This window comes from Gadus morhua, chromosome 3 (genome assembly GCF_902167405.1).
Source record: "Gadus morhua chromosome 3, gadMor3.0, whole genome shotgun sequence".
Taxonomy (NCBI): domain Eukaryota; kingdom Metazoa; phylum Chordata; class Actinopteri; order Gadiformes; family Gadidae; genus Gadus; species Gadus morhua.
In genome coordinates, this window is record NC_044050.1 from 20,472,432 (window position 1) to 20,497,606 (window position 25,175).

Below are 25,175 nucleotides of genomic sequence, written 5' to 3' on the forward strand. Positions count from 1 at the left end.
CAGTACTATGAAACAATTTAAACACACCTACATTGTCTTGTAAGTGAAAGTTGAAATTCAAACTCAATACTAAAAATTGCAAAAGAAATGATCTTATTAATTAATTTTGGAAGACTTTAAAGTGGGTGGATGTGTGAGTAAGTGAGCAAGTTAGTAAGTAGTAGAATGCATTAGTGCTACTTGATTTGAAATTAACTCAGTGTCACACACACACACACACACACACACACACACACACACACACACACACACACACGCACACGCACACGCACACGCACACACACACACATTCATACATAAACAGAGCGGTACTATGTTTGTCTGCTGCAAGGAACAGATGGCAGAGGGAAGCCTGATGGCGCACATGTCATCGTTAATCATACCAACACACACACACACACACACACACACACACACACACACACACACACACACACACACACACACACACACACACACACACACACACACACACACACACACACACACACACACACACACACACACACACACACACACACACACATTAAGCCAGGCATATGCAGAGAAGGCTTACTATGCATTCAACATCGGATTGGCCTTGCAAATATCTGCTTGAGATTGATGTTACCAATTGTAGAATTAAATATTTGTTTATGAAGATAGTTCTAGATAGACAATAAAACCCCTCATCATCCCCAATAAAATGACCCACTACAAATCATTTTCATGAGAGGAATAGTATTAGCTCACAAATCAGTTTCTGTAGGATTATAGCATACCGATAGTTTAATTATCATCAGCATGCAAGATATATATATCTATATATCTATCTATCTATCTATCTATCTATATATATCTATCTATATATATCTATCTATATATATATATATATATATATATATATATCTATATCTATATCTATATCTATATCTATATCTATATCTATATATATATATATATATATATATATATATATATATATATATATATATATATATATATATATATATATATATATATATATATATATATATATATATATATATATAATGCATAGGTCGAGAGCCGTCCAGAGCCCGTCTACGGAGAGCCATTCTCTGATAGGTCTCTGGGTCAGGGAGATGACAGCCAATCAGGTGAGAGATATGTCTTGTAACCCGGAAGAACTAACTCACAACAAAAAAATTCCCGCGAACGCTTTTAGCAACACTCGAGTTCAGTCAGTACAGTTAAAATAATATTTTTGTCATAGGGTTTTTTTGTATGCCTATCGTTTGACACGACGAATTAAAATATCCTTTGCGATCATGGACGAGTACGACGAGATGTACGGGATTGAGGATGAGTATGACCAACAGTTTGCTGATGAGTTGGAAGTTTTAGCCGAAATGGATAATGGTGAGTTGACAGATATGTTGTTTAGGAAGTGTAACCTTATAGCGTTGTTCTATTATTTCATACTCACATTTGGCGTTAGAAGTTTCTGTAACTGTGCTTTATATCAGGTCAGTCTGTTTTGTTTTTACTCTGACAATAACAATTGTATTTGTATTGAACTGTTATAACGCCTCCAACGGACGGTGTGGCATAGTTCATCTCCCAATATGTAGCCTACTGTTATTAATGCGCACTGGTGCTTCACCTGGGTGAGGAAACTAAAACATATTCTGTATTAGTTGTACACAAAATAGGGCCATTAACAAGTGAGTAAAGCATAACAGGAGTTGACAACATATAAACACACTCAGTGTCTCTTCATTGTATTGCATTTATTGTCCGAGTTTTGTGCTTGTGCATTCAATCACCATATCTCTCTGTTTAGTGCAACCTACGAAGAATCCCCCACCACCTTCCGAGGAAAGAACTGAGCCACTGCAACTTGATCCTCCCATTAGTGAGTTGAACTCAAACATTTTGGTATTAATGTGTATGTTTTATAATGCCTGCTTGAGTGCATTATATTAATATTGCATGTATATTTATTGTAGCATGAATAAAGACCATGTACTTTGTTTACAGCCCCAAAAGCAAAGCGCCAAAAGCAGGATGCCAGTGTTGTCAAGCGGCTGTTCGACTCGCAGCAGACGGATGAGGTCACAGCACCAACGACGCGTACTGATGACATCACCCCTCCATCCTCCCCAGAGCAATATGAATCCACTCATAGGTAGGAAAAATGCATGGCTGGAAAAAGTGTGTTTTTATAAAGGAGAGCACCCTCTCCCTTTCAAAATGACCCAGCCAAATAGTGTGGAAGGATAGGGCCGTGGCCTGGAGCCAAAGGGTTATGGGTTCAAACCCTGTAGTCTGCAAACAAAACATCTCCAGACATCCTTGATAAGAAGTCTAACTTATTAAAAATGATTACAGATAAGTTACTCTAAAAGCGTGTTCATTCTGAACGACTATATGACATAATTGCGGCATAATTCGGTTATGTGAATTCAGTCACTGAGTATCAATCATGTCGAGTTCTGCATCTTCTAGGCCCACCCGTGCCGTGTTGGACGTCAGCGGGTTCGCTGCGTTCTCTCAGACGCCCCAGAGAACTGCCGCGGCCGCGGTAACGGCGTCGCAGTGTGTGCTGAAACGCCCCCCTCTGGACGGAGAGTACATCACCGTGACGGACTCCTCGGGTAACCGGGTCTACCTGAGGCAGAAGGAGAACACAGGGAGGAAGGTAATTAGCTGCTAATTAGCCGCTGGTCACAGGTTACTATGGAAATGCTCCTTGGACCCAATTGGAAGGCCTGACGGAGACGCAGGCTAGTAGGTGACCTGTATCTTTGTCCTAATATCTCACCGGTGCTCTTAAAGGAATAGCTCAGCAGTTTAGCACATTTGGCTTGATACCCACTTCTTAATATCCACGTAATAAAGGGATTCACCAAAATGTTGAGACCCTTTTATTTTGTGAAAATTTGCCGCATATGCACTTTAAATACGTTGTTGAACATATGTATGTATTATAGAGTTCACCTAGACTCTGAATAGCCACCCCGTCCCAACTCTCCTACTTATTGTATTTTGTTCATCCTGGCACTTAATGTACACACTTATTGTATGTCATACTTAGTTATAGTACTTAGTTGTGTAGCATCTTATCCTAGCTATCTTGTTGTATACGTGGAGTGGCTTAACCTAGCGATTGGTTCTTTGAACATCCTACTGTACCGACAGCGATATATTGTCTCACCTACCTATGACAAATGTACTTATTGTAAGTCGCTTTGGATAAAAGCGTATGCTAAATGTAAATGCATTGCAATATCTTCTGTTGACTTACCCATGATGCCTCTGGTTGGTTCAGCTGGCGGATCCCAGGAGAGCGCTTCACTTGGACGGTTCTTTGGGCCTGCTCTCAGAACCGTTTGCCGTGCTGAGGGTGCAGGTGGCAGAGAGGGTGAGTCCCCGGCTGCTTTATCGCTCACCACCTCCCGTATTTACAATGCAGGACAACTTTATTCACAAAAAACAGTCGAACATAAACAATACTGATGTGAGTCATGAAGTGTCCCTTCAAGGTGACATATTATACCGACAGGTTAGAGCAGGGATGCCAGGGTGAAATTGGTCAGGGGGCCAGATTTTTTTGAAGTGAGATCTCAGGGGGCCGGATTACACTATCGGACTGAAAAGGCCTGAAAAGGCCAAAGACTGACTCAACACATGGATAGGTAGGCTATTTTAAATTATGCTTGAAGGCCTACCGATCGAAAATATATTGCATTGGCCCCAAAATAGCCTCACAATGAGGCCTACAATTACATAGCCTAAAGCAGGCCTATGTAATAGTAGCCTACATTTATAAATGATAAATAACACAAGTGTAAACTGTTAATAAATGGTATTTTATTTATTGAAGGCTTGCATAGGTGAACTAGGTGATCGCCTAGGGCGGCAGAAGTGTTGGGGGCGCCCCCTGGTGGCGGCCTTAATAAATTAATCAATTTTAATGAAACAAGCGTGTTTTCTAAACACGTTTCGAAATGGAATGGAGAATGGGGGATGAAAAGTTATTGAAAAATTAACAGACCAGCAGCAGTAACATACCAACTGACGGATTCCCAAAAAAAAAAAAGTATTTAATTTTTTTTTTTTTTTATAAAAATTAAAAAAATACATATATTCTCCCCTTATCACCCGCGGGCCGGATGTGACATACAGTCGGGCCGGATACGGCCCGCGGGCCGTCACCCTGGCGTCCCTGGGTTAGAGTGTGATTAGCCACTGAAAGACGTTTTGAAGTCAGCCTCTTCTGTAATCACAAGTGTGCGTGATAGATGAGCAACGTTTGCTTCAGTCCACTGGGTAGGCTGGTAGACTGATCTTTACAGCATATCTAGGTGCACACGCCCACTAGTGATTTTCAATACGGCTTGTAACAGCTAATCAAACTCACACCTGCTGGTATAATATGTCACCTTTTTAAAATGCTAATTTAAATTACCTCCGAAATAAAACATACATTGAGCGATTTATTGTAAATCACTGAAGATTGGTTGAATTGTAATTTCTAAGTGGTGCTTTATGATGTCATTGTGATCATTTATTTTGATGACAGCAACATCATCAGGCTGTGGAGGAATCTCTACGCCTGTCGGAGATGCTCGCTCGGTAAAACCCTCCCTCCCACAACACCCACCTCTCTGACACATGAGACCAACATCTGAAGATGTTGCAGATTCCTCATGTCCATTGTTATTGTGCACAGTGGTGTGACGGAGCAGTTTGGCGAGTTTGGTGGCCCCGAGGTAGAGGAGGAGGAGGAAGATAACGAGGATGAGGATGAGGAAGGGCGACGTTCTCGACTCTGGGTGGACAGGTTCTCTCCCCACCACTACACAGAGCTGCTCAGTGATGACGTGAGTTCATCCATGGCTTATCTTATTTATATGATACGGTCTTTCTTGGAATGTATGATATGCCGAAGGACCCGAATATTGTTTTAAAACTTGAACCGAAACATGCAACCCATTGATACTGGCCGAGGTTTGAATTGATGCGTGTTTTGTGTCATTGATTTGGTGGATGTGTGTTCCTGTATAGTTTACCAACCGCTGTCTGCTGAAGTGGTTGAAGCTCTGGGACACGGTTGTGTTTGGGAGGGAGAGGAAGGTGCGGCCTCCTCAGGTTGACAGGCAGGCCCCGGCCCAGGCCCAGGCCAAGAACCCGTACCAGAACAAGTTCAAACCCAATCAAGCTGCTGAGAACACCAACTTCAAAACCTTCAAAACCAAGAGTCAGATAACTGAAGAGATTCTGGAGGCGGAGCTGGACAATCATAAACGGCCCAAGTTCAAGGTACACACTTGTAAAATGCTTAAAGGTCAAGGTATACACACGTCAATTTAACAGAGTTATAGCAGGCCTATTCAACTAGCGGCCCGTGGGCCAAATGCGGCCCCTCTTAATTTTTTTCTGGCCCGCAAGAGGTTGCATGCAAAAAATAAATAAAATAAAGGAGAAACATAGTTGCATGCCAATCAGGTTTCTGTGTGTAGCCGGTGAGACTAGCCAGTATCAGTACCACACAATCAGGAACTTGATTTGGAACGTTGCTCCATGACATATGAGTAGCTGCATGAGTGTCTCAGGATGAGCCAAACTAGGCAAACAAGGCAGTGCAATCTTTCTCACTGACTCACTGGCTCAAAATGTCTCATATGTACAGTAGTTCTGTTTTGTGATGATTCAAACAACATTGTTGAATTCTAAATACGTGTCCAAAATATGTGAGAACAAAATCTTTTATAATGATACGATTAAAAGTGAAGAAGGAAGGAATGCTTCTGACAAGTGTATTCCATGTAGTAGTACTATATATATTAGGTTAACACTGCTTTAAGTACGATTTATTTGTAGCGATTCATTCAAGTAGTTTTACTCTGTGTGGCCCATGAACCCCCAGTGGTTTTCCTTTTCGGCCCACTTGTTAAGGAGGTTGAATAGCCCTGGTTTAAGGTATGCACTCGTTTACACGTTTACAGTTCAAGGCAAGCACTTAATATACTTAGTTAAAGGTATAAACTCATCAACTTGCTTACAGTTCATTGCAAGGCAGACCCTTGTTCATATGCTTGCAGTTAAAGGCATGAGCTCGTTAACATGCCTATGGACTGGAACAACACAGATGTTGCTCATAACACTAATATCTATGCGCTACTTTGGTGTACTAGGGCACAGGAAATAGACTCAACTGTTGAAGATAAACCCAATTGACGTTTTTCACAGCTTTCATTGCAGGGTAAACATAATGTCAATGTTGTCCCCTGATACTTACATTGAGGGTCACAACACTGTGTATGATATTCCTTCCCTACGGCTTATAATCCCCTAAAAGATTGTGACTTCCTTCAGTATTTATGGAATTCTCTCTATTTCTCTCTCCTACTTGTAGGTGGCAATGTTGTCCGGCCCTCCAGGCTTAGGGAAGACCACCCTGGCTCACGTCATCGCAAAGCATGCTGGGTATAACGTGGTAGAAATCAATGCCAGGTAAGTCGATGAACATTGCTACACAATAGGTTTGTGTAGTTCCGGTTCCTCAAACAACTACACAAATGGTGTTCTTTTTGAAATGTCTGTCCTTTTTCACGCTAGTGACGACCGTAGCGCCGAGGTGTTCCAGAGACGCATCGACACGGCAACGCAGATGAAGTCGGTGCTGGGGACCAATCAGAGACCTAACTGCCTCATTATCGACGAGATCGACGGTGCGCCAACGGTACGTCACGAGAGCCTCTTAAGGCTTAGTTATGGTCCCACGGTGAAGCAACGCGAGGGGGTTTACAGGCCTCTTAACCGCAAGGGCCTGACGTGCGCCCCCCGACATTTTTAATCTTGCGTCGAGGTGACGCAGCAGCAAGGGCTGTGATTGGTCCGCTAACTTAAACCCGACGCGTCGAAGCGACTGCGTGGTCATTGCGTCGCGTCAACCCGGAACCATATGTAAGCCTTTAAACCAGTGCAAATTACACCTGAACCAAGCCTTTTTTGTCAGTTAAGATGGGTTGTCTTCCTCACCTGCTACTCTCTGGTTGTCTGTCCTCTTCAACAGGCCGCCATCAACATCCTGTTGGCCACTCTGAACAGAAAAGACGGACACGGGGGAGAGGAAGGCGGAGAAACTACAAAGAAGAAGAAGAAAAAGGACGGCGTCCTCCTTCGACCGATCATCTGCATCTGTAACGACCTGTAAGAGTTGTTGGAAATGTTGTCCATGCAGGGAATTGTAGTTTTTGGAAATTGCTTATAAGGCAATAATATGGCTAATATGGATGAATAGGGATAGCCTGGTTCTACCAGACTCTCGTACTTCACTTCATTTCATTTCATTTGTACAGAGAGTCTGGACCTAATCAATTGACAAACGTTAACTCACTTGAAGGCGGGTGTCTGTTGAAGTTTAAAATGATTGGATCTGCCCAGTGCCACTCTGGATCTGCCATCACCAATCGCTAACGTTTGGTTGTGACGTATGTCATGCGCCGGGAATCACGCGCAGGTTGTACACAAACCAAACACCTTGCGCGTCTGCACGAAAATGTCCGTCAACGACAGCTGCCGGTTTTGTCCGTCGAATTTAATTTATCAGGGAAAAATTGCACATTGTAAATCAACTACCGACCTACAACAACAACTCAAACTGGCGTACGACTTTATCGTCATTGTTTTCAGACACGCCCTCTGTTCGCTGATTGGGGGCCGCTGTGGCGGCACCAGAAAACCAAATTACATACAGCAGGTCCAGACCTAGTACTGAAGGGAAATTCAAATTGAGCGGAAGTACTTAGGCGGGCGGAGCCAGGCTAGAATAGGGAGGCTTCTATACAACATTCATCTGATGGTTGTCTGTCCTTTCAGCTATGTTCCAGCTCTCAGGCCTTTGAGGCTGCAAGCCTTCCTATTGGCTTTCCCCCAGACACAGCCCACCCGCCTGACACAGAGACTATCAGAGGTACACTCGCCTACACACAATTTGTGTTGGTCTGATAGCTGTGTGTTGGTCTGATAGATGTGTGTTGGTCTGATAGCTGTGTGTTGGTCTGATAGCTGTGTGTTGGTCTGATAGCTGTGTGTTGGTCTGATAGCTGTGTGTTGGTCTGATAGCTGTGTGTTGGTCTGATAGCTGTGTTGGTCTGATAGCTGTGTGTTGGTCTGATAGATGTGTGTTGGTCTGATAGATGTGTGTTGGTCTGATAGCTGTGTGTTGGTCTGATAGATGTGTGTTGGTCTGATAGCTGTGTGTTGGTCTGATAGCTGTGTGTTGGTCTGATAGCTGTGTGTTGGTCTGATAGCTGTTTGTTGGTCTGATAGCTGTGTGTTGGTCTGATAGCTGTGTGTTGGTCTGATAGATGTGTGTGGGTCTGATAGCTGTGTTGGTCTGATAGCTGTGTGTTGGTCTGATAGCTGTGTGTTGGTCTGATAGCTGTGTGTTGGTCTGATAGCTGTGTTGGTCTGATAGCTGTGTGTTGGTCTGATAGCTGTGTGTTGGTCTGATAGCTGTGTGTTGGTCTGATAGCTGTGTGTTGGTCTGATAGCTGTGTGTTGGTCTGATAGCTGTGTGTTGGTCTGATAGCTGTGTGTTGGTCTGATAGCTGTGTGTTGGTCTGATAGCTGTGTGTTGGTCTGATAGATGTGTGTTGTTCTGATAGTTGTGTGTTTGTCTGATAGCTGTGTGTTGGTCTGATAGATGTGTGTTGGTCTGATAGATGTGTGTTGGTCTGATAGCTGTTGGTTGTGGATCCACGTGTGTTCTGATGGCTGGGTGTTGTTTACCTGTGTGTTGTTCGGATGGCAGTGTGTTGTCTACGTGCCTGTTGTTGATGCTGTGTGTTGTGGGCAGATCTCCCGGGTGCAGGGGATGAAGGCGGACACGGGGACCTTGATGGCCCTGTGTGAGAAGACGGACAACGACATCCGCTCCTGTATCAACACCCTGCAGGTGTGTGTGTGTGTGCACTTTAACTATTTTTGTCCCTGTATTAAATTATATTTTATCTGGACCTAAGTCAATTGTTTAAATGTGTGTGTGTGTGTGTGTGTGTAGTTCCTCCACGGTCGAGGTCAGAGGATGGTGGACACCCGGACGGTGCAGAGCGTGGCTGTGGGGCAGAAGGACCAGAACAAGGGCCTGTTCCATCTCTGGCAGGAGACCTTCCAGCTGCCTCGGGTGAAGAGGTATATTAACCAGTGGGGGCGGGTTCAACACCCCGCCTCAAAGGTAGAACCACATGGTCTACCTGTAGGCCTCCTTGTGCCAGATGCCTGACCCCACGCTGTGAGATGCTTGGGTTAAAAGTCTCTGGGAATTTTGACTTGATATGAATAATACTTTATACCTGAGAGGACACGTGAGGACCTGGTAGTCGTCCTCCATTTCCACTGCAAACTTGTGTAGAGTGTGTGAAATAGGTTTACACATGCACATGCACATGCACACGCACACGCACACGCACACACACACACACACACACACACACACACACACACACACACACACACACTGTTGCAGCAAAACGCTGCCCGCTCTCGGACCAGCTTGTTGCAAGGGGAAATGGCCTCAGGCGTTGCTGCACTGCCATATATGGGCAGTGAAATGATGGGGTCAATTGGGCAAGCATGGGAACTGAGAAGGACTAATTTCCTCGCTGATGAGGTGCAGATAAAACATGTTTTAACAACCATAGCAGTGCCGTGAATCATCGTTGGGAGTACCCTTGTCAGGATACTGTAAATCTCGTCCTGTCCCAGACGGAAGGGAGGTGCAGGACATCCAAATGATTGAGCTTTTACTTCATGCCGCTAGACTTGGGCTTGCTTGAGACATAACAAGACCCATATGGACAGACCATAATACTCATAGCTAGCCAGTTTCCAGGGGGTTTAACCAAGCTGGGACAGGAATTGGCAGAGAGGTAACTGAGTCAGGCGCCCCAGGGCACATCCTGCCCCTTGATCTGCCCACCGTGTCCGGGCTGACCCCGTGTTGTTGTGCTGGTGTTCAGGAAGCGTGTCGGACCCGGGTTTGACGAGGGTCCGGGCGAAGGAGGCGGAGCTCAGAGATTCCAACACATCCTCTTCCTAGCCCAGTCCAGCGGGGAGTACGACAAGGTCTCTCAGGTAACTGGACACGCATCGCAGCCCATTAGGGGGACGCGGGACGCCCACGGTCCTTCACTTTGCCATGAGGGCTTGTGTACAGGGAATGTGGCACGAACACATACAATTGTGGCAGGCAGTGAAAGATCAATTGAAAGGTTAAAGTAAAGAAAAGATTTATTAATCCCAGCCAGGGACAGAAATGTAGTTCGTCTTTTTGCTGACGGAAAGATGAGATTGAAATGAATGAAATGTTAAAACATAACACACACGCACATTAGTGAAGAAAATACTTAGAATATTCCACGTATTCTGGAAAATTATTGCTTCATGAATGCATCATGATTATGCAAAATAACTAAGCCCAAACTGGAAAAGATGTGTTGCGCACCATACATATGTTGAAGACCTGACTCCTCCGTTCTCTTTCTGCAGGGACTGTACGACAACTATCTCTCCATGCGCGTGCGTGACCCCAACATGCACCTGGTGTGCGAGGGGCTCCAGTGGCTGTCCTTCTCCGACCAGCTCAACCAAACCATCATGCACGGCCAGAACTTCTCCCTCATGAGATACCTCCCCTTCCTGTCCGTCACCTTCCACTTCCTGTTCGCCCACGCCCACGTCCCCCGCCTCAGCTACCCCCACAGTCAGCACGATGTACGACACGCTCGCACGCAACGCAAACACAAGGCAACGCACAAAACAACAAAGCTAGTTCATGTAAGCGAAAGGTTGTGTGATGTCCGGCCTTTCCCTCCGCAGGCGTCCACGCGTCTCCAGACCAACAGGAACGCTCTGTCCACCATGATGGCCGACATCCCCCCGGCTGTCCGCAGCAGGATCAGTGAGCTGAGCCTCAGCGCCGACATCCTCACCCTCCTGCTGGACATCCTCTGCCCCAAGCTACGCCCTGTACGCCAAACACCCACACCTGGCTGGCTCATTCTGCCTTTACCTTTACTTTTATATTCAGTCCGTTAGCACATGGTTTTAAACCACGGGTGCTCAAATTCTTCCAAGTGGAGGGCCAAAATGTATACAGGCTTTTATTTTTATATTTATTCAGGGCTGCCCCAATTGGGTAGCACTGGTTTAAACACACGGGTACAAATAAAGTTGAGGAAAAAGAATCCTAAAATCAGTATAGTGATTAATGTGTCCCACTGCAAGGTTCTTGGTTTGAATCAATATTTGCAGCATACATGTTGGCATCCTCTAGGAAGATGCCCTCACCCCTGCCTGCTTCGTGCAGTTCATTGATGACCTGTGTCTTAAGACAATTTGCCCGTTCACCTTTGCTCAGTGTCTGCTAAATGATCAGAGGTAACCCTTGTTACTCCTTTTTATAAATCCCTTTAACCTCTTACACTTCCAGCTCCTCGCTGCTTTACTTGTAGCAAATGTCGATTTGCGACGTCCCCGGCTCATGCGGCGTTGCTCACGGTGCTACGTTCTCTTCCAGGTCAACCCTCAGCTGTTCAGCACCAGAGAGAAGGAGCAGATGAGGGAGCTGATCGACACCATGCTGGCCTACAACCTCTCCTACCGGCAGGACCGCACCCCGGAGGGACAGTACACCTACATCCTGGAGCCGTGAGTGGACACCAACATGCACACACACACACACACACACACACACACACACACTTTCTGTGAGCAGATGTGTGATTCCGGGGTTGATGAGGTCAAGGCTTGTTTGATTTGAGGCTCTATGCGGGCTTACAGAGTAATCCCCTCAACACCTGGCGTGTGTGTTTGTTTGAGGAGGTGATGGCTGGGGCAAGGGGGAGGTGGCAAACGGCACATCAATCACCAGTTAGAGGCTATTGTTGGACCAGCTGGACGGGGGAGACTAGTGGGGCGGAGATGAGACGCATGGGGATCGCCGTCGGGGGACTACCAGGGTAGGAAGAGAGCCAGGACGACAGGGGAACCAGCAGTGGCTCCACATCAGCACAGACCAAGAAGAGGAACCACACAGAGAGGAGGGGAGCGGGCTGGAGCAACATCCGTCCAGAAGGGGTGTAGCGATTGACGCCCGATCTTCAACGACGCAAACGGAAGATTGGCGCTTTTTTTCCGATCTTCGGTTTCCCGGTTTCTGAAATTGTCGTAGCACCCGACCAGCCCAGCCTAGCCTAGCTTGGCCTATCGCGCTGAGCCATGCTGGGCCAGGTCGGGGAGCGGCGTCAGGCCCAGGGCAGCTCCCTCCTGCAGGCCCGCTGTGACAGCGTGCTGGTCACCAGTGACTGGGGCCTGCCCCTGGCCGTGGCCCTGCTGCTACTGCTGTTGGTGTACGCCTTCATCTACCTGCCCTCGCTGGCCCGCCACAACACCACCCTCTGACGCCAGCCCTGTGGGACACTGAGCCGTTGCTGTTGTTGTTGTTGTTGTTGTTGTTATGGTTGCCATTAGCACACCTCGACTTGCCCACTCACTGCAAAATGCAGGCGGAAAAGCGGGATATTTAAAGGGAAGAGTGCTGTTTTTTATTATTTTTTTGTTTTTCATAATTTTTTCTATGCTCAACCTTTTTTTTCTTTGATCTTAATCCGACCTTAACTCACGCATGATTCAAGTCCAATGATAATAATCGTATCGGTATGTATTCTATGTATGGAAAAATATATTGTTAGTTCTTTTTGGCTATTTGCCATAAAGATGCTTAATACATCAACAACAAATATGACTTCATGTTTCGCGTTGGACATTACGTGGGTGAATGGGATGAGTTCAGATGGGATCTGCCGTAAGAGGATTATGGTATTAGGAAAGAGACGGATTCTAAATCTAAATCTGGGCATCAGAAAAAGGGGACTTTCCATCACATTCAACTGACATAGTGCACGCACGTGTTGTCCTGCTTCCAATCACCTTTTTCTCGTGTGTGTGTGCGTGCGCATGTGCAGACGTGTGGATGAGGCAGTGAAGTTCCCAGGTCTGCCTCCAAGGCGCCAGCTCACATACCAGGCCAAACAAACGATCAGCAGAGAGATGGAGCAGGAGAAAATGAGGAGAGCCGAGCATCTGATGATGCTGAGGAACCCAGCAGCGGTCAGATTGATCTGGCTTTATCCATCACCGCACATACACATACAAAGAAATTGTACACTATGTAATTGTATCCCTACAAATACAATCCGATATTTTCCATGAAGCCATATTGATGTTTCGGTGTGTGCAACACAGACGGAGGCGCCCAAAGAGAAAGCGAAGAGCACCAGCGATCCCAAGCCCAAAAAGAACCACCAGCAGAGGCTGGAAACCATCGTCCGACAGACCACGGTGGAGATCAGGGTGAGACACGCCGCGCAGTCCAGCCCCCGACTCATTCCGTTTTACACAGGGGGTGGTTGGGAGGTGTTTGGTCTGAACCCACGCCCCTCACTGCCTGTAGCTGTAGGGGCACGACTGCAACAGTAGGGGGAGTCAGAGAGGAGTCACCGCAGCGAATCACGGTTCAGGTGTACATGGATTTGGTTTGGGCTCAAACTAATTCACCAGATTTCTCTCTCTCTCTCTCTCTCTCACACACTCACTCACACAGTTATCGATATTCACAGAATACCCATTCACTATTAATAAATGTTTTGATTGACTAACTGATCACATCCACAAGGCTGGTGAGAGGCCTTTGAGCTCAGATGAGATTTAGTGAGGAGGTGAGCAGGGTCGCACAATATATTGACTCGATATCGATTATGCTATAGCGCAAACAAAAAACGTTGTGATTAAAGTATACGATATTCCGGAGATGTTGCGGAGCGATGCGTCCGTTGGCTGTGTGGCGTAGCGGTGTTCGATTAAGAACCTGCTTGAAACCGCTACATAATCCAAGTTTCAAACTCATGCAGGTCTGCATACCATGTGACGTGTGTGCATGCAAGTGAGACGCATCAACTATCAGGTGTGGACCGTCTCCGAGCAGGTCTGGCCTAGACCACCTCTGGAGGTGGTCCGGCCCGCGTTCTGATTGGACTACATCTCTGTGTGCGTATGTGTGTGTGTGTGTGTGTGTGTGTGTGTGTGTGTGTGTGTGTGTGTGTGTGTGTGTGTGTGTGTGTGTGTGTGTGTGTGTGTGTGTGTGTGTGTGTGTGTGTGTGAACAGCCGTCTGGGCACTGTGGGGGCAGACAGCTGGCCACGGCCCGCGGCTGCTCGAAGCCCGCCAGAATTCTGGTAGACACTCTGGGTGATCACGTCTTCAGTTCCCAGTGTCACCGATCAGATGTTCAGAGCGTACATTTCTGTTGAATATCTAATATCTAGTAGAAATATAACGAGGCTCAAACTGCATAAATCTCTATGGATATGTGGAGTTTTTATTTTTCATGCATCACTACAGCAGCGCTTTAATAATGCTGTACATTTGACCTCAATTGTTAATGCCGGGTGGTTTCTGACGAGCAAGTCAATTTTGTAAAATTTGGTTAAAATCTGCCTACCGTTTCAGGCGGTTTGATTTAGCAGGAAGTATTTTGTGGGAAAAGGAACTGCAGCCACAGGGTTCGTATTGTCAGGTGCAGAGGTCAGACCTGCGTTCTGATCCGGCACATCAGATCAGTACAGTGTGGTTGACATGCTAGCTCTCCACACCCATCATCCCTAACCTCCACCAGGGAGTTGATGGGGAAAGCGCCCCACGCCTTCTGAGGCTACACACCGTGCCTTTGGGCCCTGTTGCTGCCTCTCATTTCTTGATAATTGTTGTAAACATTAATTTGTTTATTACATGTCCTGTTCTGTAGATATTGTTTTTATACTGCACAACATGTCCTCATCTGTAGACATGCTATTTATTTTCTTGTTCATGATGAACCAGTCCATTATGAGTAGGAACATACTAAACCCTCGTGTTTTAAGAAGTGTTATGATTCTATTCTGATCCATATTCCTGTAACATTTGTGTTTTCACATGCGTTTAAGAATAACGAAGCTAGTATCGACATCGCAATATTCATGAGATATGGCAGTATCATATTCCGTCAATATGTAGCCCCCCTAGAGGTGGGCTGGCGTCAGCGCGGCCAGTGGTGTGACTGGAGAACAGGGGGGGGGGGGGGGGGGGGGGGGTCGTGTTCTGGGCTTCCTCCTGCCGCTCCACTTCTCACTAATGGAGGCTCACACTGCCCCCAGAGAGCAGGGTAATGAGAAGCTAGTCCACACTCCTCCCTAATGCCCAAGCTTTCTGGAACCAGGCTAATGACGTGTGTGTGTGTGTGTGTGTGTGTGTGTGTGTGTGTGTGGATTGTGCACACATGCAAACCTTGAATAACTTCCAATTGACCTTGCTGCCACGACCTAGTGTTTTGTGTGGTTTCTGATTAAAGTTGTGTGTGTGTTTCTGTGTGTGTGTGTGTGTGTGTGTGTGTGTGTGTGTTGCAGCCGGAGGTGGATTTCTTTGGTCGAGCTGTAGCCCCCAAACCCCAGAAAGTCCTGACCTCAGAGACAGGTACTGGTTCTTTCTCTCTGTTATTAATGTATATATATACATACAATGGCTACATACAATGACGTTATTAGTCACATGTTCATAACCTTATCTCCATGATTGTAACCGGAAGTGTAAATTCCTTGAAGGGCTTCTAATATTAAACTATGTTGGTTATCAAGAAAATAACAATATTCCGACATTCAAAGTGGGATCTGTGCTCCCAAGTAGAAGTGATAGCGCTTGTATTTACAGTATGACAATAAGTTCATTACATGGTTATGTACCACTATATAGCTTTTTGAGCAGTCTTATTTTTTTCTTCATTATACTTTCTACAATACCGGCCTAGCCAGTCTCTTGTTTGACTAGGCCACTTCCAGTGGGGCTAAAATGTGCATTTCCATTACAACAGGGCTACCTGCCTGAAGGTGTGTCTTAAACCGATGACGCACTTGTCTTGAGGCGATGACGCAAAAACACACACACTTATTGTAGCCTGTTTAGTTTTAATTGTATAGCCTTCCGTAAAATGTGATAGATTCATTTAAGAGACATTTTATATATTTGGTTTGTTTCAGACAGATGGTACACCGTCTGTCTGAAACAAATATTAAAGATTGATATCCACCATGAGGATTCTGTTTGACTAGCGAAAAGCCTATTCCCCCTTTTTGGCTTCCTAATCTCAATAGCTCAATAGCTCAATCTCAACCGCCGATTTATTTCAGATAAACTTGTTTGCACATTGGACAATGTTTCACACATATTTTGCCGAGTGCACCCGATGTCCTTGATATTAGGAAGTATCGGGGTTGAATATCAGTATCAGGGATCTGATGGTGTGAAATATCCAGTCTATACACAAACTAATCTCAAAGATATGTCTTATTTTAACAAGCCATTTTTGTTTGGCAAGCGAAGATTGTCAAACTAAAATCGAAGGGTTAGGGTTGGGCAATCTTTACCTTCTTACACCTTTAAACCGGCATATATATAGTCATGGGATCATACAAATAATAACAAATCAAGCTGTTTTGAACTCTAGGCATACTCTGACCACAGGGCAATGCATCTCAACTAAATATAGTAACATAGTCTGAAGACTGAGCGTATCATTTTTTACATTTTAACGTATCGAAATCGGCTCATCAATTCTGAATCCTATCAAATCTTTTGAAATTAGTTTTTGTGGATTTTATGGAAATATAGATATAGTTGTTTCCTTCAATCAAATCACAAACCCTGCTCCAGTTGACAATTTAGGGGCTGTTCAAAATGTTTCTAGTACTAATAGAGATTCGATAAGGAATTTGTTAAGACTGAGCCTGACGAATCCCGATATATTTGACATACTGGGGGTTAGCGGAAACCCACTGAGGGGAAGGCTCGGGGAGAGTGAAGCCCCAGGAGAGGTTGACGCCTGTGTCGTGCGTGACGCCTGTGTTGTGCGTGCAGGGGAGAAGAGCGTGGAGCAGTCCATGGGGACGGCGGTCGGCAACAGCCACGTGTGGTTCCGCTTCAACGAGGGCGTCTCCAACGCCGTCCGAAGAAACGTGTACATCAGAGAGCTGCTCTGACGACCGTCCCTGGACTGGCGGCGTTCGCACACCAGCCTGTGACGTTCTCCACGGCAAAGATTGTGTAAATGTATATAAAAATGTGTGTTCCGAAGTTGATGCTTTTATTCAAATGACGAAAAATCCCATTCAGTTCAAAACAGTGTTTATTTTGATTGACAGTACAAACAGCCAATAAAAACCTTGATTGATAACATCGCTCAGTGGGTCCATAACTACGCAAACGTCTAGAAAGCTACGCACCGCTCTACACTCACACATACAGCCAGGTCGTCTGCCAGTCCTCAGCATAAATTAAAAAAGCATTCGTGGGAGTCCAAATAAATATTTATAATAATCATAGCAGTGTAAGAGAATGAGGAAGTGCATCGTGAAAGTGTGTGTGTGTGTGTGGGGGGGGGGGTCGTTAGGTGTGCATCCGTGATAATATTTGCGTGCATCTGCATCGCCCCTTAGAGGATCACACACTTTCCCTTCTCCACCCAGGGGTTGGCCCTCATCAGCTCTGGGTTCAGAAATGGATCGTCACACACACAGCCCTCAATCCACTTCACAAGCCTGAAACGCACACACACACACACGTATCGGCCCGTTAGCACAGAAGCAGTAGTGTGTGTGTGCATGTGTGTGATTTCTGTACCTGTGTGGGAGAAATAAACTCACTCTGTGACAGTGATTGAGGACTTTTCTCTGTTGATTGCCAGCTGATACTGAAGACTCTCCACCTCCCTCTTCATCTGTGGTACGTCTAACTCGTCCATGGTGCCTGTTTTCAAAACATTCAAACATTCATCACAGGCAAATTTCAAATAAGTACATTTCAGTGTAGTTATCCGAGTAGTTGTATTCATTCATTCACTGACATGCATTCATATAAATTATAATTGCGTGTGAAAGCCTTGCATATGTTTTTTAACACGCACAATTCAAGGTCGTTCGTTAAAACATTATTTTTTTTATATCCAGAATAAGGAAGATGTCCTATATCGACGATCCGTTTCCCGTCTCGGCACCTTGCTCGAAGAGTGGAGCGATGTGGTGCGACGGCAAACCGGTCCGATAGTTTATTATTAGAGGCCGATTAGAAGGCTTCTCGCCCACTCATTTGTCTAATGGATCGAAGTAGGTCGCGGATGCTCACCGGAGGTGGTAACAGCTGGAGGGGCGCTGGAAACGCCACTATAATATTGGCTTACGAGAGCGTGGCTTTCGGATGCCAATATTATACTGGCGTTTCCAGCCCCTCCAGCTGTTCGCAGTGAAACCCGTAGGCCGTAAAGAATCATAACCATAACTGTTACAGATGCAATATATATGCGTCGAGTGCTCTTCATCGTTCGTCAAACAAATGATTGCATATACCGTATTTACAAGCGCCGTCTACAGAACAATTTTAACACGGGCCTGTCGCGTTTGACTGGCAGTACTGATGTCCCATAAACACTGCCTAGCCCCTTAGTGTTGAATCTATAACATCGACACGGTCATTTTTACTTGGCGGAAATACAGCTAAAGATCTGCTTCCATAGTATTTTTAGAAATAGCCTTTACGTAATTTAGAGTGCGCCTTTACCGTTAGGCCTGTAGGCAAGTAGTCCGCTGTTCTGCGCCGCTCGATTTTCCCGTCAGCCGAGTGATGGAGGACAAAATCTGGGACACTAGCGAGTGAGCAGACTAAAGAGCTTGTGTACAATCTCGTTTCCGTGGGATTTTCCGCTCTACACTGGTACACTATCGCTGGGCAGTGCAGGAGGTCCTAGTTGTCTGGCTGTAGGCACTCCCTTGCGCTCGTCTTTTGTAGCGACTGGAGGGGGGAGGCGCAGGGCGGCAACTGGAGCCGGGTTGGTTTGTTAGTCAAACGAGTGCTCGGTCCCTGGCGCACCTTTATGGAAATCTTTTGAGTGAGTTTATATGGATATCCAGTGGGCTTGGAGGCAGGAAGCATTCAAATGAGGTCATGTCCCAAAAGACCCAGAGAACTCACGAGCTTTTCCCGGCGACCGATAAGTTGCGGCTACTGTTCAACCCAAACGGGAGTTATTCTAGGTGCCGCAATGCAATTGTAATTACCAGTAAGCAGGTGTTTCAGTGTAGACGATTGAAGAAAAAAATAAATATAACAGCACAAGCTTATGTTTATTTTTTATTGGCACGACATTCATTTGTACATTAGAAGTGTTGTATTTCAGCCCCTGAAAAGTCTAGTGGTCTTGTACGCCCATAATGTGTACAGTCAGTGTACATTCATTAATAGGGGATGACAGTATGTCAGTTCCCTTTATCATGCTCAGTGAATTCTTTCAAACAGCCCATCTTGGAGCTCTTCCACACTGCCATAACCAAGTGTTGCTTGGTTCTCCCCCAGCGTTTAATCTGAAAGAAGAGGGATCATTAAAATAGATGGAAATAGCAGATCAAGAGAAGCAAACTGGTTGGGATCGAGCCTCAGGTAAATTGTAGAATCAAGGGCTGCGTAAGCAGCGCTCATACGAGGTGTCAGAAATAAAGAGTTTGTCATCAAGGGCTACATATGAGGTATGACCGTGCATGCATCAACTTACTATAGTAAGCCAACACCAGTCTTGAGGTGGTGGTGAATATGAGTTCTGCTTCTCCTTCCCAGTACAAGCGCATGTCTGCAAGGCTGCGGAAAGGGAACCAGGAGGTGAATTAAAAGGCTATTCTGTGGCATAAACGTGCACCAGTGGTGATTGATAAAGCCTCAGAAATTAAAACAGAGCATTGTGCTATTGACTAGCCATCATACAAGGCGTCAGTAATTAAGGTGGTCATCAGTGGCGACAAATGATGAGATACACGTTATCACTTTAAGTAGCTTACCAGAGTCAAACAGCACTGATCCAAACTACAGCCAGCTGAGGGAAAAGTGAAATGGGATTAGTTCACCACCAAGCTTTGAACAGAAGATACTGGGTTTATAGGAGCCTCAGAATATAAAAAGAATCACTGGAGCCAATACTGGCTCTCATACGAGGTGTCAGAAATAAAGAGTTTGTCATCAAGGGCTACATATGAGGTATGACAGTAAATTCCCCAACTTACTAGTCAGACGTCAAGTATTGAGGTGTTGGCGAATATGGGATCTGCTTCTCCTTCCAGGTACAACGTGTAGCCTGCTGAAAGGGAATCGGGATGTGAACCAAAAGGCTATTCTGTGACAACCCGAGCATCACCCCTTTAAGCACCACCATGTGCAGTGGTGATGGATAAAGCCTCAGAAATTAAAACAGAGCATTGTGCTATTGACTAGCCATCATACAAGGTGTCAGCAATTAAAGGTTTTCATCAGTGGCTACAAATTATGGTATGCATATTATCACTTTGATTAACTTACCGGAGTCAAACCGCACAGGGCCAAACTACAGCCACTAGACGTCCTGCTCCCAGTTAAACATCATGCAGCTATCCGTGAGAAGGCCGAGGGAAAAGTGAAATGGAATTAGTTCACCAAGAGCTTTGAACAGAAGACAGTGTGCTTATGGGAGCCTCAGAATAAAGACAGAATCACTGGAGCTATTACTAGCTCTCATACGAGGTGTCAGAAATAAAAGGTTTGTCATCAAGGGCTAGAAATGGCATTCACATGAAGAACCTTTAAAATAAACTTACTAGAACTAGGCTTCGGGCCATGATGGCCACCCAGCTGGTTGCTGCTACAACTCCAGTTTGACCCATGATGCAGTCCATGGCAAATCTGAGGCTGCACAAAAAATCTGATCAGGATGAGCCCATAAAGCTTTGATTTGCAAAGACGGTCTATGTTATGGATACGAGCCTCAGAAGAAATTCAGAATCACAGGAGCTATTACTAGCTCTCATACGAGGTGTCAGAAATAAAGTGTTTGTCATCAAGGGCTACATATGATGTGTGGCAGTACATGCAGCAACTTACTATAGTAATATATCAAGTCTTGAGGTGGCGATTATGGGATCTGCTTCTCCTTCCCTGTACAACCAGCGTAGTCGTCTGCGGGAGGGAACCAGTATGTGATCAAAAGGCTATTCTGTGACATCATATGCACCAGTGGTGATGGATAAAGCCTCAGGAATTAAAACAGAGCATTGTGCTATTGACTAGCCATCATACAAGGTGTCAGCAATAAAAGGTTGTCATCAGCGGCTACAAATTATGGTATTCCCGTCACTTTAATTAACTTACCGGAGTCCCATCAGCACGGATCTAAACTACAGCCAGCAGAAGTCCTGGACCCGGTTCAACTCATGCGGCGGTCCTTGAGAAGGCTGAGGGAAAAGTGAAATGGGATTAGTTCACCAAAAATCTAATCCCATTTGATGATACTGTGCTTACAGGAGCCTCAGAATATAGACAGAATCACTGGAGCTATTACTAGCTCTCATACGAGGTGTCAGAAATAAAGAGTTTGTCATCAAGGGCTACAAATGAGGCAAGACAGTACATGCAGCAACTTACTAGAGCAAGACCACAAGTCTTGAGGTGCTGGTGAATATGAGATCTGCTTCTCCTTCCCGTTACAAGTGTTGTCTGTAAAAGGATACCAGGACTTGAACCAAACTGCCATTCAAGGACATGCGCATCAGTGGCGACGATAAAGCCTCAGAAATTAAAACAGAGCATTGTGCTATTGACTAGCCATCATACGAGATGTCAGTAATATAATGTGGTCATCAGTGGCTCCATCCGACTGTCAAAAGATGTCACAACACTAGCATGAACTCACCAAATTACACCATCACCAACTGCAGTCTTGAGGTTGTGCTACCTCTTCAACTTTAGCTCAGAGTCAATGCTGCGGAAGATGTAAAACAGGATAAGGGCAAGTTCATCCAGACAACTGTTAAAAAAGTATACGCGTGATGCCGAGAGCCTCAGAAGAAAATCAGAATCACGGGAGCCATTACTAGCTCTCATACGAGGTGTCAGAAATATAGAGTTTGTCATCAAGGGCTACAAATGGTATCCACATGAAGAACCTTTAAAATAAACTTACTAGAACTAGGCTGTGGTCTTCATCCAGCTGGGTGCTGCTACACCTCCAGTTGGACCCATGGAGCAGTCCCAGGAATGCTGAGGAAGAAGGAGAAATCTGATCAGGATTTGAATTGTGAACCATAAAGCTTTGATTTACAAAGACAGGTTGAGTTATGGATTTGAGCCTCAGAATATAGACAGAATCACTGGAGCCATTACTAGCTCTCATACGAGGTGTCAGAAATAAAGAGTTTGTCATCAAGGGCTACAAATGGTATTCACATGAAGAATCTTTAAAATAAACTTACTATAACTATTCTGTAGGTTATGGTAGCCCTGGGCGGTGCTACACCTCCAGTTTGACCAATGAAGCACTGCTGGGAAATCTGAGGAAGTACAAATCTGATCAGGATACGACCCATAAAGCTTAGATTTGCAAGGATAAGCGGTGTTACGGATACGAGCCTCAGAGCATAGACAGAATCACTGGAGCCATTACTAGCTCTCATACGAGGTGTCAGAAATAAAGAGTTTGTCATCAAGGGCTACATACGAGGTACGACAGCACAGGCGTCAACTTACTAGAGTAAGACATCCAAGTCTTGAGGTGGTGAATATGTGATCTGCTTCTCCTTCCCTAAACAAGCGTAGTCGTCTGCGCGGCTGCTGAAAGGGAACCAGGAGGTGAATTAAAAGGCTATTCTGTGACATAAACGTGCACCAGTGGTGATGCTAAAGCCTCAGAAATTAAAACAGAGCATTGTGCTATTGACTAGCCATCATACGAGATGTCAGTAATAAAAGGTGGTCATCAGTGGCTACATCCGACTGTCAAAAGATGTCACAACACTAGCATGAACTCACCAAATTACACCATCACCAACTGCAGTCTTGAGGTTGTGCTACCTCTTCAACTTTAGCTCAGAGTCAATGCTGCGGAAGATGTAAAATAGGATAAGGGCAAGTTCATCCAGACAACTGTTAAAAAAGTATTAGCGTGATGCCGAGAGCCTCAGAAGAAAATCAGAATCACAGGAGCTACTACTAGCTCTCATACGAGGTGTCAGAAATATAGAGTTTGTCATCAAGGGCTACAATTTATGGTAAAACAGTACATGCATTCACTTACTAGAATAAGACATCACAACTCTCGAGGTGGTGAATATGGGATGTGCTTCTCCTTCCTAGTACAACCAGTGTAGTATTCTGCGGAAAAGAAACCAGGATGTCAACAAAAGGCTATTCTGTGACATGTGCAACAGTGGTGATGGATAAAGCCTCAGAAATTAAAACAGAGCATTGTGCTATTGACTAGCCATCAAACAAGACGTCAGTTATAAAGGTGGTCCTCATTGGCTAAATCAGACAGTCACAAAAGGTCACAATACTAGCATGAACATACCAAAATACACCAGCTGCAGTCTGGAGGTTTTGCTACCTCTTCCAGTTTAGCTCACAGAGCAGTCAATGCGAATGCTGTGGAAGATGTAAAACAGGATAAGGGCAAGTTCAACCAGAAAACTTTCCAACGGGTATATTTGTGATGCCGAGAGCCTCAGAAGAAAATCAGAATCACAGGAGCTATTACTAGCTCTCATACGAGGTGTCAGAAATATAGAGTTTGTCATCAAGGGCTACAAATGGTATCCACATGAAGAACCTTTAAAATAAACTTACTAGAACTAGGCTGTGGTGGTCATCCAGCTGGGTGCTGCTACACCTCCAGTTTGACCCATGGAGCAGTCCCAGGAATGCTGAGGAAGAAGGAGAAATCTGATCAGGATTTGAATTGTGAACCATAAGGCTTTGATTTGCAAAGACAGGTTGAGTTATGGATTTGAGCCTCAGAATATAGACAGAATCACTGGAGCCATTACTAGCTCTCATACGAGGTGTCAGAAATAAAGAGTTTGTCATCAAGGGCTACAAATGGTATTCACATGAAGAATCTTTAAAATAAACTTACTATAACTATTCTGTAGGTTATGGTAGCCCTGGGCGGTGCTACACCTCCAGTTTGACCAATGAAGCACTGCTGGGAAATCTGAGGAAGTACAAATCTGATCAGGATACGACCCATAAAGCTTAGATTTGCAAGGATAAGCGGTGTTACGGATACGAGCCTCAGAGCATAGACAGAATCACTGGAGCCATTACTAGCTCTCATACGAGGTGTCAGAAATAAAGAGTTTGTCATCAAGGGCTACATATGAGGTACGACAGCACAGGCGTCAACTTACTAGAGTAAGACATCCAAGTCTTGAGGTGGTGAATATGTGATCTGCTTCTCCTTCCCTAAACAACAAGCGTAGTCGTCTGCGCGGCTGCTGAAAGAGAACCAGGAGGTGAATTAAAAGGCTATTCTGTGACATAAACGTGCACCAGTGGTGATGCTAAAGCCTCAGAAATTAAAACAGAGCATTGTGCTATTGACTAGCCATCATACGAGTTGTCAGCAATAAAAGATAGTCATCAGTGGCTCCATATGAATATAGACGTACGACGACGTTTGCCTCAACTTACCATTGTCAGTCATCAGCGTCTAGGAGGTCTAGCCGTTTAATTGGGTTTCGTAACCACATGCTCTCTTCTGGAAGCCTGTGGAAATTGTGGAAATGCAAGATTTTAACCAAAACGCCTATATCTGACATTAAGAAGAAGTGAAGAACTGCCGATAAGGCCTCAGAAGATAAATAGAATCACAGGAGCTAATGAATAGCTCTCATACGAGGTGTCAGAAATAAAAAGTTTGTCATCAATGGCTAGGCAAAGCACCGCAAGACAATGTCTTACTGGGAAGGCCTACCTTTATTGGATGCCGTTTCCCCACGGACCCCGCCATTGCCATCGAGCACCTACACGGCGCCCTGTTAACAATCAAAGTCCAAGAATTATGGATCTACTAGTTTTACAAGCTGAACAAAAATCTTGCCGAGTCAACAGACGTTAAATCGAGTTCTACTCAGAACGTTTCCTTGAAAACATGCCACGTGTGCTACTATAGCATTGCAGTGGAAATATGGCGACCTATAGCAACATCAAAAAAGGAAATCTGCAACAGATGACAGGATCTAAACGTTATTATGGTCTGCAGCAGAGGTACAA

The 25,175-nt window shown here is 45.1% G+C and overlaps 2 protein-coding genes and 18 non-coding genes across 37 annotated transcripts in view; 1 reads left to right on the forward strand and 19 right to left on the reverse strand.

Moving 5' to 3' along the window:
• Nucleotides 1–1,145: 1,145 nt before the first annotated feature.
• On the forward strand, nt 1,146–17,292 carry chtf18 (CTF18, chromosome transmission fidelity factor 18 homolog (S. cerevisiae)). Its single transcript, XM_030351616.1, has 22 exons — nt 1,146–1,380; nt 1,805–1,876; nt 2,002–2,149; nt 2,470–2,662; nt 3,293–3,385; nt 4,547–4,599; nt 4,697–4,847; nt 5,032–5,286; nt 6,383–6,480; nt 6,586–6,709; nt 7,043–7,179; nt 7,849–7,942; nt 8,831–8,929; nt 9,035–9,165; nt 9,993–10,107; nt 10,522–10,746; nt 10,852–11,001; nt 11,552–11,682; nt 12,999–13,143; nt 13,279–13,386; nt 15,473–15,539; nt 16,977–17,292. Exons 1-22 carry the CDS (start codon nt 1,290–1,292, stop codon nt 17,096–17,098), a joined length of 2,802 nt encoding a protein of 933 aa, XP_030207476.1. The 5' UTR covers nt 1,146–1,289; the 3' UTR covers nt 17,099–17,292.
• Nucleotides 17,227–25,175, reverse strand: part of gng13a (guanine nucleotide binding protein (G protein), gamma 13a) — an 8,249-nt gene continuing 300 nt past the window's right edge. The window contains exons 2-24 of one of the 18 annotated variants that reach the window (XR_003976174.1): nt 24,877–24,937; nt 24,594–24,668; nt 24,311–24,394; nt 24,037–24,114; nt 23,748–23,824; nt 23,473–23,546; nt 23,200–23,276; nt 22,935–23,003; nt 22,653–22,736; nt 22,379–22,456; nt 22,090–22,166; nt 21,820–21,888; nt 21,552–21,623; nt 21,279–21,361; nt 21,012–21,086; nt 20,729–20,819; nt 20,454–20,521; nt 20,162–20,235; nt 19,940–19,974; nt 19,660–19,742; nt 18,672–19,471; nt 17,762–17,864; nt 17,227–17,656 (exon numbers count right to left, since the gene is read on the reverse strand). Coding sequence is in view for 1 of the 18 variants with exons in the window: in XM_030351617.1 (XP_030207477.1) it covers nt 17,551–17,656; nt 17,762–17,859 (204 nt within the window). In the remaining 17 variants the exon portion in view is untranslated. Of the gene's footprint in view, nt 17,657–17,761; nt 17,865–18,671; nt 19,472–19,659; nt 19,743–19,939; nt 19,975–20,161; nt 20,236–20,453; nt 20,522–20,728; nt 20,820–21,011; nt 21,087–21,278; nt 21,362–21,551; nt 21,695–21,819; nt 21,889–22,089; nt 22,167–22,378; nt 22,457–22,652; nt 22,737–22,934; nt 23,004–23,199; nt 23,277–23,472; nt 23,547–23,747; nt 23,825–24,036; nt 24,115–24,310; nt 24,398–24,593; nt 24,669–24,876; nt 24,938–25,175 lie in introns of those variants that run through there. The other 17 variants (XR_003976168.1, XR_003976175.1, XR_003976176.1 and 14 more) reach the window with 17 other exon arrangements.
• LOC115541145 (small nucleolar RNA SNORD60) lies at nt 19,539–19,624 on the reverse strand. The gene has a single exon (XR_003976284.1). It is a non-coding gene; the product is annotated as a small nucleolar RNA SNORD60 (small nucleolar RNA).
• On the reverse strand, nt 20,041–20,126 carry LOC115541146 (small nucleolar RNA SNORD60). Its single transcript, XR_003976285.1, has one exon. It is a non-coding gene; the product is annotated as a small nucleolar RNA SNORD60 (small nucleolar RNA).
• LOC115541159 (small nucleolar RNA SNORD60) lies at nt 20,329–20,413 on the reverse strand. Its single transcript, XR_003976297.1, has one exon. It is a non-coding gene; the product is annotated as a small nucleolar RNA SNORD60 (small nucleolar RNA).
• Nucleotides 20,602–20,687, reverse strand: LOC115541147 (small nucleolar RNA SNORD60). Its single transcript, XR_003976286.1, has one exon. It is a non-coding gene; the product is annotated as a small nucleolar RNA SNORD60 (small nucleolar RNA).
• Nucleotides 20,891–20,976, reverse strand: LOC115541158 (small nucleolar RNA SNORD60). Its single transcript, XR_003976296.1, has one exon. It is a non-coding gene; the product is annotated as a small nucleolar RNA SNORD60 (small nucleolar RNA).
• LOC115541163 (small nucleolar RNA SNORD60) lies at nt 21,157–21,241 on the reverse strand. The gene has a single exon (XR_003976301.1). It is a non-coding gene; the product is annotated as a small nucleolar RNA SNORD60 (small nucleolar RNA).
• On the reverse strand, nt 21,431–21,516 carry LOC115541148 (small nucleolar RNA SNORD60). The gene has a single exon (XR_003976287.1). It is a non-coding gene; the product is annotated as a small nucleolar RNA SNORD60 (small nucleolar RNA).
• On the reverse strand, nt 21,691–21,775 carry LOC115541164 (small nucleolar RNA SNORD60). The gene has a single exon (XR_003976302.1). It is a non-coding gene; the product is annotated as a small nucleolar RNA SNORD60 (small nucleolar RNA).
• LOC115541157 (small nucleolar RNA SNORD60) lies at nt 21,963–22,048 on the reverse strand. The gene has a single exon (XR_003976295.1). It is a non-coding gene; the product is annotated as a small nucleolar RNA SNORD60 (small nucleolar RNA).
• LOC115541150 (small nucleolar RNA SNORD60) lies at nt 22,252–22,337 on the reverse strand. Its single transcript, XR_003976289.1, has one exon. It is a non-coding gene; the product is annotated as a small nucleolar RNA SNORD60 (small nucleolar RNA).
• LOC115541154 (small nucleolar RNA SNORD60) lies at nt 22,532–22,617 on the reverse strand. Its single transcript, XR_003976292.1, has one exon. It is a non-coding gene; the product is annotated as a small nucleolar RNA SNORD60 (small nucleolar RNA).
• On the reverse strand, nt 22,806–22,890 carry LOC115541162 (small nucleolar RNA SNORD60). Its single transcript, XR_003976300.1, has one exon. It is a non-coding gene; the product is annotated as a small nucleolar RNA SNORD60 (small nucleolar RNA).
• Nucleotides 23,078–23,163, reverse strand: LOC115541156 (small nucleolar RNA SNORD60). The gene has a single exon (XR_003976294.1). It is a non-coding gene; the product is annotated as a small nucleolar RNA SNORD60 (small nucleolar RNA).
• On the reverse strand, nt 23,621–23,706 carry LOC115541153 (small nucleolar RNA SNORD60). The gene has a single exon (XR_003976291.1). It is a non-coding gene; the product is annotated as a small nucleolar RNA SNORD60 (small nucleolar RNA).
• LOC115541151 (small nucleolar RNA SNORD60) lies at nt 23,910–23,995 on the reverse strand. Its single transcript, XR_003976290.1, has one exon. It is a non-coding gene; the product is annotated as a small nucleolar RNA SNORD60 (small nucleolar RNA).
• On the reverse strand, nt 24,190–24,275 carry LOC115541155 (small nucleolar RNA SNORD60). The gene has a single exon (XR_003976293.1). It is a non-coding gene; the product is annotated as a small nucleolar RNA SNORD60 (small nucleolar RNA).
• On the reverse strand, nt 24,467–24,551 carry LOC115541161 (small nucleolar RNA SNORD60). Its single transcript, XR_003976299.1, has one exon. It is a non-coding gene; the product is annotated as a small nucleolar RNA SNORD60 (small nucleolar RNA).
• LOC115541149 (small nucleolar RNA SNORD60) lies at nt 24,747–24,834 on the reverse strand. Its single transcript, XR_003976288.1, has one exon. It is a non-coding gene; the product is annotated as a small nucleolar RNA SNORD60 (small nucleolar RNA).